Here is a 16,215-nt window from a genome sequence, read left to right on the forward strand (position 1 = left end):
ACAACAGTCAACTTATGACTGTGATAGACTGTTCCAGTAAAACTCCTCTGTCTGAGTCTAAAACTGAGCATCTCCAGGAGATTTATATTTTATTTTTTTTAAATGGCAAGTGTTAATACAAGCAGAATGACTTTCCAGACGCTTTCTTAATTAGAGTTCGGTGTCAGGACTGTCACCCTCTGCTTGGTTAGCTTGGCACTGATGTACAGATGTCTAGTGACAAGAAAGTTTGAGAAAGGATTAGAAAACATACTCAAGGAGGCTGAGGGTGTCTGCAGAAAGCGTTCCTTGCTGTCTCGGTGATGGGTGCAAGAGAGTGGTCCGCAGCTGGTTGTCGTGTGGTGGGTGCTGTGCTGGCACCTCTGCACGCCACTGGCTGCCACTCTGGCTCCAGCCCGAGGTTTCTGTCCCCTGCCACCACTGGGACCCTTGTTGGGAGAGGTAATTGTGCAAGGCAACGTGAGCATTTTATGGTCGGTACAGATGGGATGGATAGAGCGAGAGCTTGACCAGGTCAGGGTTTGCACTTTGGTTCCCCTGTGGGCGAAAGGTTAAAGCTGTCAGCGTGCAGTTGTTATTTTTTATTACAGTTATGTCTACGCCCTTCAGAATGTGACTGGGACCTTGATACGCCCACAGAGAGTAGGATGTGAATTTTGGAGAAATTGTGTCTAGATAAAAGTCAATAAGCAACACCAGAAGAACAAGCCAAAAGAAGGATTACAGGAAAATGACGAAATAATGTGTTTAGTTAGGGTAGCTAATGTATGATTATTATATGAAATTTTGCCACTAGAAACAATTATAACTGTCTCTAAAGTTGGAGTCACTCAAAATTGTGTAGACTCTTCAGAATATCTACTCTCAATGTCATATTGATGAAGATAACTTTTGCTGCTCAAAAAATTTTGCATATTCTGATTCCAAGTTATAAATCCCATCGGACAATAATCCTATATAGTATTCTGTGATCGTTTAATGGTTCTCTCTTGCTGTAATGGATGTGTGGAAAAGAACAATCTTTACCATCCTCATTTGGGCGTTCAGTTTAAAAGTATACCTAGCTTTTCAAATCCTCATAGCTGTCTGGTTTTTTGTTGTTGGGTTGGTTTTTTTTGTCCAAAAGCAATTATTTAGAACCTGGAATTAATCTCTGTGTTTCCTAATTTTCTTTTTCAAGTATGCCGATGTTTCATCATATGGATTTATGTGTTTGTAATATGCTTCAGAGCATACAGTTGCTCTCTGGTTTTCACACTATATCCATCCTCCTGGGTGATTTCATTCGAAATATTAAAGGAGCCACCTATAATTTTGCCAGTGACACTGTTAAATTTCAAGTCAACATTCAGAAATTTTTTGTCTGGACGTAACTTTCGAATACACATGCTCCCACTCACAAAAGCTTTGTGATTTATTAGTGCAATACTTTTGTTTTACAGAGAAACACAACTATGGTCAGCAAAACAACCACGCCGCTGAAAATGCTGTTGGTTCTCTTGCAATAGCAATGCGAATGCAGGTTAGTGTAGCCTCAAACATTGTCAGTTTGTTGCTCTTTCTGTGAATTGTAGAAATTGCTTCCACAGTTTAGATGTTAATTTTTGTTCTGCTCTTTTGAACATCTCTACCTGCCTTCCATTTTTAATCAGCTAGTTAGGGTGAGTCATGCCTGTTACATTTAGTTAGAGAAAGGTAAATTAGAAGTCAAACATGCCATAATTCTGATGATTACAGTAAAGCTTGGCAGAAGCACTTGTATCAGTAGACTAATGTTACTTATTCTGGTGAGGCAGTGAAGATTAATTATATCTGTGCACGTTTTTGTGACGTGATGATAGAGGGTCCGAAAGATTGTTTTATGCTGGAGCAGTATGAGTCAGTCAGTGAACAAGTAAGATCTTCCATTATTTTTAAGGTGTGAGAGAATAAAATTTATTCTCCATTTTACCAGAATAAAATCTCTAAGTAAGTGCCTGATCAGAGGCTTTTCTCTGCCACTTACATGTTAATGGACTTGTCTCTTTCTGAAATGAGGACAAACAATAGGACAGTAATAGTGCAGTGATTATTTTTTCTTTCATTCTAAAACTATGAAATGGAAAGATTTTTAATTTTGTTTTTTTGTAAGGCTTTGCCATGAAAATTATTTCAACGTACTCGTGAGATCGTTTGAAATTAGTGTTCAGCATTTATGGTGCAGCTGGTGTGTGCTGTTTTCTTGTTTAAAAACAGAACATGGTAAAAAACACGGAGCGATGGATCCAGTCCCAGCAGTACAGGAAGTGGGACCTCCGCTGCTTGAAACTGCAGCCTCTCTCCCCAGTGCCCAGGTAATAAGTGTTTTGTTTTTTTAAATTAAAAAAAAAAAAGTAGGCGAATGTTAAATGTGACAATGAACCCAAAAATGGTCTGTGCCTAATTATTTTTAATCTGCTTATGCGGACTGCGTGTCGTGCCTTTCTGTTGTGTGCCTCATTTGTGACCATGTCCTTCTGTTTCCCATCAATTTTTACTTTTATGATGTACATTGGAGCCAAGCTTTATTTAATGAAGACCTAAAACTGGAAGGTTTCATTGAGGGAGGGAGGTGAAGCCTTGTGTAATGTCAACAGGAATACAAAATACAAGAAGTTCTTAATCACTGAACTCTAATGTAGGAAGGTGTTTATGGATCTAGTTAAGGCCCAGTGGTTTCAATGGCATTTGGTCTTGTGTTTATTTTCTTCCTACAGTAGAAGTACTTCCTTCTGCATTAGACTTTTAAATTCCTGTGTTGATGTGAAAAGCAGGAAGCATATTTATTCTCGTAGCCAGAATCTTTTCAATCAGTTCCTGTCGTTCACCTCCCAAAGCCCGTGTCTGGGCCGGAGGGATTTTGGGTCTGCCTTGGCACGGTTGCCGACATCTCTGACATTTAGAGCAGCCTGAGCCCTTTGCTGTGCTAAAGTGCTTTCCTGTGTGTTGGTTGTGTTGGGTGACAGAGAGAGGAACCAATGGCTTTGAAGTGAGGTTCTGCCCTGTAAGAAAACTGAAATTTTGGTGTGCGTATTTGTATGCATGCTTATGGGCCACGCAGGCGATGAAGGGACTGGAACACCTCACATAGGAAGAAAAGTAGAGAGAGCTGGGACTGCTCAGCCTGGAGAAGAGAAGACTCAGGGCGATCTTATCAATGTGTATAAATACGGCATATATAAATATAAGGATACGAAGAGGACGGAGCTGGCTTCTTTTCAGTGGTGCCCAGTGACAGGAGAAGGGGCAATGGGCACAAACTGGAACACAGGAGGCTCCATCCGAACATCAGAAAACACTTTTTTACTGTGAGGGTGGCTGGCACAGGTTGTCCAGGGAGGTTGTAGAGTCTCCTTCCTTGGAGATGCTCAAAAGCTGTCTTGACGTGGTCCTGGGCAGCCTGTTCTACTTGGCCCTGCTTGAGCAGGGAGCTTGGACCAGATGATCTCCAGAGGCCCCTCCCAACCTCAACCACTCTGCGATTCTGTAATTCTGAATCCCACTGCTGTGTTTCTGGAAAGCTGTAAAAAAATGTTTTCTTCTCTAAGCACTTTGATTTGGTTTTCACTGTCACTTACAACATTTTAATGGGAATGGACGCAATTGTAATTTGAAACAGAGATGCCAAAAGAATGAGTTTTCTATTTTACCTGAGGGCATAAGGGGGAAAGAAATGTTTGAGCATTTCCTGGGCCAGCGTGTAACATTTCTAGAATTAAAGCTTGAAAAATCTATTCTTAAATAATACAGTTAAAAGGTAGATTAAAGCATGTGATGTCATGAGAGTGATATTTACATAATTAATATAAAATGGCATGTAATATAACCAGTAACAGGACTTCCATTTATTTGATAACTCCATAGCTTTATGTCTTTTTTCTTTTAAATGTAAAATAGCTCATCAGATGGAAAGCATCCTGCAATAAAACGTAATCTTACAGTAATACACTATGTTGTGTGGAAACACATGGAGTTTTCACTGAAAACGGGGCAAAGCTGCTTAAGCACTAAAACTAGGAACATCTGCTTTTTGATTTCTGTGAGATCTGGGTGTTAATTGAAGTATTTCCAAAGATACTGGAAATGGAACAGAAGATTTTCTTAAAAATATACAGCAAAAAAAAATTCCAGCACACAGGCAGGAATTGTAGCTGTAGAGCCTTCCCCCATGTTTTAAATTTTCCTGTATTTTGTAAATTATGACTTACCATTGCCAATGATGGACTTTTTGCTTAACAATAACAATTCTTTTTCATGCAGAAGAACCACTGTTGCACATTTCCAGCAACATTGAGTAATGTAGCTTACTGAATAATTCTGGTATTTCCAACATAGAGAATGTATTGTCAAACTAAAAGAGCTAGCTGCAAATGTAGACTTCTAAATGCTAGTTATAATAAAGTCTTTAATTTCCTGTGGTTTAGAAAATACTTTTACCAGAAATAATAGACTAGACAAAACATTTTGTGTGTGTTGTTTAGCCCCAGTAGTAGTTAAGAGTATAATTGTCAATTTATTGTGAAATTATGCCTTTTATCACTTAATTGCATGTACCCGTGTGCAGTCTGTCATTAAAGGATTTTAAATTGTTAAAAGGCTAATTGCCTTCAAGGTTCTTGAGGGAACTTCAGATGGGAAAATGACAGCAGCGATGTTAGCATCCACTGTCAATTTTACGTGACTTCTAAAATTATCTGTAATTTATTTATCTAGAATTTTTTTACCTTTTAATTTATTTGTAAGTGTACGGCTTGGTCAGTTTTGCGTCTTCCACTTTTTGCCAGTAGTGGTACGTGCAGGGTGTGAAAAGCCTCATTGTTTTTTCCGGAACTCTGAGAAGGAGGCGTTTGTGGCCCAAGAGGTGAGGAAAATAGGAAGGCCTGAGATGGCTGCAGGGAGTCTTGATAGTCTGGCCCGAGATTTGAAATAGTAGCTTCTGTCTTTTAGTAAAGAGGCTGATAAATTCAGCAGGAAAAAAAAAATATAGGCAGATGAACTTTCTGTCATATTAGTCTACATCCTTTTCCACTTGCCGAATACATCAATTGCTTTAATAGAAGAATAGTCACCTTACAAATTTTCCTTGCTTAAAGGGACCACACCGTCATCAACCTACCGATATTTTTCTGTGACTCAAGTTGTTTTTATAGGGAGAGTTCTGAATGAAAACTTTAAATAATTCTTTCTCATATGATGTTTGTAAGCCACTCCCTTTTGTATTCTTCATACATTTTTATGGATAGTTGTGTTTGAAGTAATGCGTAAGAAAGCCAAAGGTATATCCTTTTACACAAGAGGATGTGCTTAGTATGTTGTCTTCAAAGACGTATGTCTTTGAAAGAAAGCAGATTCCAGGTTAGTATATGCAATGAAACGTTCTGCAGCTCAACCACTGAGTGCTGTGATCGAGTAGCTTCTTGTCCTGTAGTACTGGATTACGTCAGTCCATGGATGGATGATTTCTGGGTTTCACTTAGCTGCTGCAGGGTGCAGACGTGGGACAGTTGAGAATTAGAATTGAAAAATGGTCCCAGTTTAGAATTTCCTCAAAAAATTGCAAGCAATTAAGGTGGCATAAACTGATCATTTGCTGGTGGATGCAAAACAGCCTAAGTCCACACATAGAGTTGAGATCTGGCAGTAGTTCTGTGTTCATCTGTGGATATTTGAGGTCTTGCAGACTGTTTGAAAGTTCAGGACATTAGCTTTGATGCCATTGCCAGATTCTGTCTTAAAAATGTTGTAATCAACTGAAACTGCAGGAAGGAATTTAGCCTACTTAGGCTGAAAGTAATTAATCTCTTGGTAATTTTTTAACTTGCTTTTGTGGTGATGTGAGTAATTCAAAGCCAAAGGAGACAACTCCTCACATCTTGCATGCCGGACCCTGGACTTCACTGCCGTGGGAGCTTGCAGCTGCTGAACACTTAAGTGGACATGATAAGGGGCAACTAGGTCAAGCTCACAAATGAAAAATCCATGAAGGAGTATTAAATCCAAAGACCTCAGGTGGTCTAGGTCAGGAATTGCAGATGCAATAGTGTCCCCCCAGCCTACAGCCACCTCCTCTCAGGCAATTCTACCATGTGCGCTTACTCCATGCTTGCTCTTTTGCCTCAGCTGCCACTCGCCATCCTTGCTGGAAATAGTTTATAAGCTCACTGGACTTCTGGCCTGAGTCCTGTGCATTAAAGTCCTGCTGTGTGGCCATTTTCAATGTAGCTGTGTTTTAGAAGTTGCATGAGTTGCTCTTCCAATGCCTTGTTTCCTTTGGTGCCCTCATGGGGGAGTAGCGAGGCTTAGCGTGCTTGGTGGTACCCTCTGATGAAAGGCGCTACATGCACAAGCGTTGGGTTTAGCTAATGTGTTTATGTGACTGTTGGCCAAGGAATGTATGCGCTTTTGAGTAAAGTGTATGTGCTGACATATACTGGGAGGGAGGAGAAGAAAAACAAAACCAGAAACATCCATTCCAGTGGGACACGCTTGAGCATCCAGCAGAAACGTCTCTAGCTTAATATGAAAGCGTTACATAATATTTGGAATCTGATTAAATGAGAAAACTCTGTGAAACTGTAACAATTAACAAATACTGCACGTGATTTTCAATATTGTATTAGGTGTTAGCTAATATTTAGGTTTGGTTAATAAAACGTGAGAAAGGATTGAAAAACTGAATACAATAACGCCATTGTTGGAGTATTTGCTGTTGTTTTGTGCTCTGTCGTCGACCACCTAAGCTGAGAGAAATCTCCTGGCTCCTATTTGTTTTCTTTTCCAGTGATATTGAGATTTCCCGAGCGCAGAGTCCAAAAGCTGTTGATGTACTTGCCAAGGAGATAGGATTGCTTACAGATGAAATTGAGATCTATGGCCAAACCAAAGCCAAAGTACGTTTGTCCCTGCTGGAAAGGTTAAAGGATCAACCAGATGGAAAATATGTTCTAGTTGCTGGGTAAGAATGCACAGTAATGTCATTAATGTCCACCCTTTCCACTCATATTAATATAAACACGCAGCTTACATCTTCTTTAATACACTGCACAAATAAGAACCCTGAATGTTTTCAGCTGTATATTGCTCTTTTCTGAAAGCAAGCAGTTTTGGAATTTTTTTGAAGAGACACAACTTGTCTTCCAAACTGTTATTGCTGAAGTAAAGTATATCTTTTAAAAGGTAGTTTGTTCTAAGCTTCTTAAACATTATCTGTTGGTGTGTGGAGGTTTTCTTACTGTTTTATCTGAATTTTAAATGTTTAACTTGAATAGTCTCTGTGTATTGTGGCTGTTTATAAACAAACTTTAACAGAAGCTACATGCTAATCTGTTGATATTAACAATAAATACTTTTTTATTGAAGAACAGATTACAATGTTTAAAAAGCCATGTTTTTTCTCTGAAATGTAGACATGTCTCCAGGCAGGCTTATTCTGCTCTCTGTTCCCACGATTATAACAAATGCTATGCTCAGCAGGAATTATGCTCTTCTCTTCTGAAAAGCTACAAGTTTTTTCTGCATTCAGTGACACAACATTTTTTCATTCATCTTATTCCAGCTAAGTGGAAACTTCTAATTGTGAAAAAAACATGTGAAGGTCTTCATTATTATTTAAGCTGCAGTGTGTTCTTTATGTTCTGAATTAATCTATATCATTGCTTCCTTGTGAGTAAAACCTATCATCAGGTTTAAAATATAGCTTTAGGCTGATCCAGAAGGAGAAGGCTGTTCTTAACTGCCTTGATCTACCAGTTCCTCAGTCGAGGTAGTGTTTTGCAAACTGTTTGCTTTACTGCCTTCCTGTGGAGACAGCCTGGATTTCTGGCACTCCCTGAGATGGAGCCGTTGTAGGCTGAGAGACCTGATGTTACAAAGCTGAGGCAGGGAAGTTATGAAGCTGTCTTCAAAGCGATGTCGTAGAACTGCGATGTATAAAGATGTTCCTGGAAGACGTTGGAGGAGTTGTTTAAGAAAAGGAAATAATAGCTGGTTGAGCCTGGTTTCCTTCGGTGGAGATTTATTTTGTATTTTGCTGCTTTGGAGAAAGGAAAGCAGGTTCAGCATTTGGCTGAGTTTGAAGAAGGTTGCTATCACTTATTTTCAGGGTCGTGTTGTCAGCGGCACCAGCTGGGCACTGTGCTGCAGGCTGCGCCAGGCTTCAGCAGCAGCAGAGTCTCGCAGAAGCAGACGTTATTTGAAAGTATCTGGAGGTGGAAGATAGCATTGATGCAAAGCCCCTTTCAGGTGGTCTTAAGCTGTGTCAGATTGTATGCACCAGTGCTTACGTTTCTTCACACCACTCTGGCTCCTAGTCTTCTTCAAGGAAGGTATCTCAAGCGATTGTCTGGGTGCTGCTTTGTTGGCACAGACAGAAACGTATATACACGTGGAAGAAATGGGGAGGTTTTGGCTAGCAAGGTGAAAAGCTGTCAGCAAATAGAAAAATTGTAACTTCTTAAATTTACGTGACACGTATAAACGCTGAACTGGGTTTCACAAAGAAATGTCTGGGTTTGGTACCTACACAACTTGTTTATGCGATACGTTGCTATTTGTCACTTCTCTGAAGTTATTGCATTTGGTGGGGTGAGTAAAAAAGCCACATCTGCTGCGCAAGGAGTGCTCGGGCGAGGTGGCTACAATAATGGGAACGTTCCCTTCTGAGGGAGTTCAAAGTTTGACTTTGAAGTATTGTACATATAAAATATATTTATACATCTAACTTGCGTTTATGTGTTTCCACTTGCTGAAATGACTGTAGCAGACAATGATTTTAAGAAAAGTGGGGAACTGCATCTGGTGGGGAAATGTTCAGTACAATGAAAACTGGATACCACTCAAGCGTGGAAATTGGGGAGTGAAATAGTATCCTCAGTTGCCGCCTTCATACTCTCCCTGCCAAGGCAAGGTCAACCAAAACCTGCCATTTGAATTATTATGTTTGTTCACAATAACCAAAGATATTTAAAAATTCCTTTAGAATGATGCAGTATAGGTCTTCAGAATAAGTTTTTGATGCTTCAGAGGAAACATTTAACATATATGCCTGTACATCAGGGTATTTGGTCTGGTGGAAATATTTATTACGTATGATGTGAACTTTTCATATGTGAAAGGAGTGAAAAGTGTGTGTGTGTGTGTGTGTGTTCAACAAGCTGCTAAATCTCCAACCTCTACCCATGATGCAACCGGTGATGTTTGTGCCTGTAATTCCACAGTTGAGTTTGGATGTTTCATGATGTCTAGGAATTATTCCTGATGTGCCAGAGCCCAAACTTGTTGTTCTGAACAGCAGAATGCAACCAAATGTACCTTTTTATCTCTATGGATAGCTATATTTATTACTTTTTAAAAAGTTGCTACTAACTGGAAAGTCTTCTTTGCACTTTCTGAATGCATATAAATGCACCGAAATGCCTCATCCAATACTTACTTTGTATGTTGAAAAATTGCAGTTTGATTAACAGGTCATCTCACTCAAAAATAGGATGAAGACTTAATTTATTCATAACTTCCATTTTCTTCTGTGTGGAGAGCATTCTTTTCGCTTTTTTTTTCATTCTCACTTTTGTGTGTGTGTGCGCCCTGTTGTAGGGCTCATGTTAAGACACCTTGGAGTCAGAGCCACGAGTTATAATTAGCTCTTGGGCATCAGCTGCCTCTATACGGGCTTTTTGTGTGCTAAAACCCCTCTAAGTTGCAGGATATGTTAACCAAACTGCCTCCCATTCACTGCAAGCTGAGAGCATGCGAACGAACGAAGCTTGTGCATGAGCCAGTAGCTAAGTTTGGTGCCCAGTGTAACTCAAGTCATGCATTCAAGCATGTAGATAGCATATTCGTAAACACAACATGAAACTACGTCTAAAATCTGGTAGACTCTGTGTGTGTTCCAGCATTTTGTTTTTAAGTGCTGTGGCTTTTTCCAGTTAATTCTGGAAATTTGTTCACTTCAAAAATGCAAGCCGAGGAATAAAAGAATGTGGAAAAATTATTAAATATAATGCTGCTTTTAGTAAGAACTGTGTTGGATTTTGAATGCTGGAAAATTTAAAATCGGTACTTCTCACCTAACTTTAATAAATTGTTTTGTGATGAACTATCTTTTCTGAGAGCTAAAAATGGAGGGAAGTAAATACTAACTTAATGCTTGTACAAGTAGTATGATGGTAAATATCTTAGGGACAGAATTTTCAGATTTAGAATTGCTGTTTACTTCTAATGGGTACACACTGGATTGCATTTCTGCTCACTGTATTTCTCGGGCCACAAGGTGCTTAAAAGAAAAGAAAAATGGTAGAAATAAAAAAGAGGGAAGAGTAAGTGGGGAAAATACCACCGTGCTGATGCACCAAAACATCTGACAGTCCAAAGCAAAGTCATGGCTGAGACAGTTTGTCATGTATTCATCATGTCATGGCCCAGCTTCTGGTTGGGATTGTCTTGGATGGGCCTTTTTCAGCTTCTGAGAGCTTCTAGTTGTGAATTCCTCAGTCTGTTCCTGGCTTGGTTCAGTCATTTTAACTTCATAGTGATCACTCTGCTTTCATATCTGGGAGCTCCGGTCCCGTTTTGACGACGCCACTGCAATGTTGTCATAATCTCACCTCGATGAAGTGACAGGAGTCACAATTCTTCGCTCAGAAATAAATTTCTGACTGTGGTAATCTTGGATGGGGGTTGTATGTAGGGGAAGCTGTCATTTATGGGCACTCGATTGCCCATGCCCTCCGTAGCTAGACTTCGCAGGTTTCCATGTGGATCACGGGAATGGTGAACTCATTAAAATGGTAGAAAAGGCTGATACTGATGATTTTGAAGATAGGGAATTTGAAAGAGGAGAATTGTCACATATCCAGTAAAGTTCTTGCTGGAGTCGCAGCGGCTGGGGTAGCGGCGAGGAGGTTACAGCTGGTGCAGTGTATCATCTCACTGTTTGTTTATTTTCTCTTTGGGAGACCTCACGTAGCTTTCCCACAGAAACAGCTCCACTGTAAGCTAATGTGATGTATAACAAACAAACAAAAAGTCTGCATATTCTTATCTCTGTTTTGATATACATAAAGAGAGAAGGCTTTCCAACGTTATGGAAAACTTACTCTGCCAAGGAGCTGGTGACTGCTCGGTAGGTGGCAAAGTAAGAAGTTTTAAGGAGGAAAAAGACTGTGGGATTTCTGTGTTTAGATTGAAAACATATTAAAGAAATTTGAAGAATAATGCAAATGGAAGTAAAAGTCTCTTGAAGTTAATTTAAAATTTACTGTATTTTAAAGGAAGTTTTTTTTTCTAGATTTGCATAAGGTCAAAACACAGCATTGCACAATTGAGCTAAAGTTAGCCGTTAGCAGTTGTAATTTTATACTCATGCGAGCGAGTGACCTAAGTTGCAAGAGTGTAGCCTCAGTAGTGTAGCCAGCAAAAACATCTCAATGTCCACAAAACAGCTTAAGTGGATTATTTGATTTATAAAAACTGATCAAAGTAGGCCAGGTACAAAAGGAAAGATATTTAAAATACCCTTTCTGAGGAAGTTATTGGAATAGAAATTTCTTTTAATTTCAGGCTGCTTTTTTTTTCTTTTTTTCTTTTTTTACCTAATATTTAAAGCTGAGGTTCTGGTAACTATTGAAACTATTAAATAACTGTTTAGCCCTTCAGATTTATCCTCTGGTCTCTAGGCTGCTACTGAGCCTCTGAGAATCAAAGGTGTCCTGCCAGGGTGTCTCATGTAAGATGAGAAGTTGAGGATAGGTAAGTGAATTGTTCAGACCAGTCTGGCTTCACTGAATAGTGTGGTTTGCAGAGTCCTCGCGTTTTGCTAATTCTGTTAGGTGGAAAGACACTGAAAAGTCAGGTTCTTGGTTTTGACTTCTCAGGGGTTTGTGCTACCAGCTACCTGCTGCGGTGGATGAGGTTTCTTGGGAGAGTGTCACCCAAGTGCTGTAGACTATGGAAGTCCGGTTGCTGGTTTTCTTCTTCCGTCACAGCTGCCTTCAGACATTTTGAGCCTTTAGATATTCATCCGAGTAACTCTAGTACCAGGAAAACTAAGGATCACAGGGCTTCTCAGATTGAAAAAAACAGATTAAACTGAACAAACTCACATGAGGAACATATTGAAAGTGCAGGCTGTTAAAGTCAAGCAGATTTGACAAAGTCAAGGTCCTGTCTGCAAAGACATGTCCATTTACTGCTGCAAACCATTGTGTGCTTGCACGAGTACACTGGTGAAAATAAGTTTGTTCTGGTTCATTTTTACCCCCGCTTGGGTGGAGGCTGGTTCTCCCAGAGTGCCACGTTCTCCATAGGGATGTGGCTGGTGCAGAGTATCAATGTACTGGAAATTCAGCAGAGGCAAGATCCGTTCCTCCCAGTTTGATGAGTGAGCAATGGTGTGTTTCTCTTTTTGTTTTCTGGAAAAAGGTCTTTCTTATAGAAAATTCCCAGTGCTTTCTGGCTCGTTGGACATAGCCATTTTAGAATAGGCCAGCTGAGTTACTTGAGTATTTTAGTAATGTGGCACTTTGTTGTGTGTATCTTCTGCGACAAGTAGATAGCATTCTTCATGCAACTACCGACACGCTGCATCTTTACTTTTACTTGTTTCATTAGAGTTGTAAAGAGTCCCTCTGCTACTGTGCATGCCAGGACAGCCCTCTGCCGTGTTTGAAGCTGCACTTGAGTAAAAAAACCTAATGGTGGTGTCTCTGAATTCTCTCGAATGTGAACTTTGTGTGTCCGATGTTCAAAAATAGAGGCGGGCACCAACAGGAAGCACCACAAATACAAATTGTTCTGTTAGCGGTGCAACAGCGGCGTGCACTGGGTTTGTGGGAAGTCCTTTACTGGTGACTTCTGGTAAAGAGTTATGGGTGTCTATAGTTTGCTTTTTGGTGTGTGTGTTTGTTTTGTTGTTGTTTTTTAAATAACTAATAGCTTAAAGAGTTATTATCTTGTTAAGTCTTTGAATGAGTGCAGTAATGACTTAAGATTACTCCTATATTCTTTAAGTTGGGCTTTAATGCTCAGGAATAAGAGGATCAAGTAAATGAGATTAAGGCAATAGACAAAAGTGAATGAGACAGTAGAAGAACCAGGGGCAAGGAGAAACCGCGATAATATTTGAATGAGATTTGGGCAACCAGTGTTAGAACAGTAGTCAGGAGGGTGAAACTGTTAGTGAAAGTGAGTTAACCTGGCTGTGGTGCTCTGAAAGAAGCATCTTTGTACAAAAGTAAAGATCCTCAGACAAAAGGGAGATGGGCAGAAATAATTGTGGGAAAAATGGAAGCTGTCATTGTAGCAACAGTAAAACAGTGAGAACTCGCAGACTTGACAGTGTAGATATTAAAAAGAATGCACTCTTCTAGGAGCTGCAAAGATGAAAGTAAAAGACATGAAGTAACATTCTGTGCTCCTGCAGTCGATCAGAAGGAAATAAGCAGGCATAGTACGGATAAAAAGATGACAGGGACCAAAACCACTTTTGAGAGTAGATGAAATGGATTCTTCTCAGGATATGCTCTGAATCTCTCACCTTTTTTTTGGCTCTATGTGAATATTTTGCTAAAAATCTGTGAATTCCCTTTTAAGTCAAGGGGAGGGCATTCTAGGAAGGTGGGATGATGAAATAGTCTGCATAGTAAGTTATTGACAGTGCTTTAGAATCTGATGGTTGGCAAACATGGTGTTACAAAAGTGGGAAAAAATGACTAAAAACAAATGCCCAAATTAAGTAACCCAGGTACTACATGGTCATACAAGAGTAGTTCAAAGCTATCCGTAGACAAAATACGATTTCTGAAGAGTCTCAGTTCAGGGAATCTGTTATAGATGTACTAAAACCCATTGATTTCACTGGAACTTGAGTTAAAACAATACTTATCTGAAAAAGAAAACTCTTTCCTAGAACAGTATAGATGATGTTAATTTGGCTTGCCTCCTATTGCCCTCATTTTTCTAGACATATCTAATGTAGGCTTTTTTTTTTTTTTTAACAAAGAGCCCAGGATCCGATGATGATGATGTAAAAGATAGATTTGTGACAAGTTAATGTTTTTCATGTGTTTACATTTTGTGTTACAAAGAAGGGCTTTTGTCAGACTGTGAACTAACTGAACTAAACTGAATCTTAAAGGCAAGGAGACAACACAGATGTCTTCTTGCATTTGACAATTTTACTGATGTTTTTATGCCATATGAATTGTGATCTGAGGATAGCAATATCTTGGAAAAATTACTAGTTGGGAAAGGAAGTGTTTCTAATTAGAGCTAGATGTTTTAGCTCAAGTTTTGAAGAGGTCATGGGATAAGGGTTCCTCTTTGACTAGGAGGCGTGTGGATGCTTGTATTTCTTTGGGAAGGAACATTAGTTCTTAACGTCAGCTTCGCTAAGGTACGTACTTCTCTGCAGGTGGTGAAGGCTGCAAAGATATGAATGGTTGCACTTTGCCAAGAAGTAGGACTTGTGTGAGAGTGGTGTGAGTGGAAAAACGACTGGGTCAGAAGGAGAAATGCCGTGCCTCAAATGAATCATTTGAATGCATTTTGGAGATGTGAAATGTGTTTGTAGTTTAAGAAAGAAAAAGAAAAAGGCAAAAGAAACTTGAAGACTCCCCCACTTTTAACATCGATCATAAACAAATGTGCTGATTTTGAAAGTAGGGAGGGAGGACATCACTTTAGCTGAGGTGTCTCATCCACAGAAGACTGACGAAGTTTTTTTACTTGCAAAATCAGCTGTCATTGTCCCTTTGTTAAAGGGATAACCGGAGGTTAGAGTCTTGGCTCAATCATGGTCTCGATGTGAGAGTCGTAGCATGAGGGTTTTGAGCTTCTGTATGGGAGGTTGGACTGTGATTGTAATTGTCCCGCATCACCCTTAAATCTGCAAAAATATCATGAAACATAAGTGTAAAATAAATCATGTTCAGTTGAATATATTGACTTTTGTGTCCTGTTTTATTTAAAAAGCAGCTGATCTGTCATTGTTGAGGGTTACGATGACATGGAAGCTGGAGGATAGCTGAGCTCTACAAACAAAAGTGTTGGTTATTTAATTTTAAATATTAAATTATATCATTCAAAGTTTGAGCATTGGGAATAAAACATCTCATGCATTACTACAGAAAATTATTAATACATGCTCAGAGTATCTTGATGGATGGTTTGTTAATGAAACTGGTGAGACTTTTGTGCTGTAATAAAAATGTCTAAATTCAATATATTCTTTTTAGAACTTTTGCCAAAATAATCTTCTCTTTTTCTGCTATCATAGTAAATTGCTTAAATAGAAGACACATGTATATTAGCATTCCAGCTTGAGCTAGCGGCTAACATTGTGGCTGTATTTCTGTGGAGATAAAGTAATCTTATGGAAATTTGCTGTATAAATATTCTTCATTGAAATCAAAAGCTGTAAGTTCTGATATCCTTAGCGAGGCTGACATCAGCAAAGAATTTGATTAATCTTTTTTCTTGTTTTGCTAGAATAACCCCTACCCCCCTAGGAGAGGGGAAGAGCACAGTCACAATTGGTCTCGTTCAGGCTCTTACTGCACACCTTAACGTTAATTCCTTTGCTTGTCTGAGACAACCTTCCCAAGGACCTACTTTTGGAGTTAAAGGTATGTAATATTTGCAGACTCTATGACCTCTTTCAGATTAAAAGGAAATACTCCTTTTTGGGTTTTGCTTTTTTTCTTTTTTTATTTCCTTAGTTACTTCAGTATCTCAGAGGATTGTCTGAATGGTAGCACAATGGATTTTTTTAATAAGTATATAGCTAATAGATAAAGGTTTCTTGCACGCATCTTCCCATGCAAGGTTCATATCTGTGTTCATGTACTTAATGTGTATTGATAAGGCAGATAAAGCCCAAACATAATGAAAAGCTTGTGTTAGCCAGGAGGAGTTTTGTGCAAGTACACACCCTTCCAGCTACTCCTCTGCCATCTCTAAAGATGTCTCCAAATGTTACTGTTTAATTCTTCTTTGAGAAGGAGTCCTAAATCCACTCGTATTGATTGGAAATGTCCAAGCTAAGAAAGTTGGCAGTTATGCGTATGGTTCAGCTGTGACTGCATCATACATTTGGCTAGGTCTGAACCTCTTTCTGTTCTTCTGAGTTGTCACCCCTATTCATGGGCTGCTGCCTTTTTGCCTAGAAACCCTTTAAGAGCCTGAGGGCCAGGTAAGAGC

The 16,215-nt window shown here is 39.3% G+C and overlaps 1 protein-coding gene across 2 annotated transcripts in view; it reads left to right on the top strand.

Annotated features, from left to right (window-relative positions):
• MTHFD1L (methylenetetrahydrofolate dehydrogenase (NADP+ dependent) 1 like) overlaps positions 1–16,215 on the top strand; it is a 161,758-nt gene that overhangs the window by 21,788 nt on the left and 123,755 nt on the right. For both annotated transcript variants that reach the window (XM_054194419.1, XM_054194418.1), the window contains exons 9-12: positions 1,443–1,522; positions 2,236–2,333; positions 6,800–6,973; positions 15,505–15,641. In XM_054194419.1, the coding sequence (XP_054050394.1) occupies positions 1,443–1,522; positions 2,236–2,333; positions 6,800–6,973; positions 15,505–15,641 (489 nt within the window). The remainder of the gene's footprint in view (positions 1–1,442; positions 1,523–2,235; positions 2,334–6,799; positions 6,974–15,504; positions 15,642–16,215) is intronic.

The sequence above is a fragment of the Rissa tridactyla genome, chromosome 3, assembly GCF_028500815.1.
Source record: "Rissa tridactyla isolate bRisTri1 chromosome 3, bRisTri1.patW.cur.20221130, whole genome shotgun sequence".
NCBI lineage: Eukaryota > Metazoa > Chordata > Aves > Charadriiformes > Laridae > Rissa > Rissa tridactyla.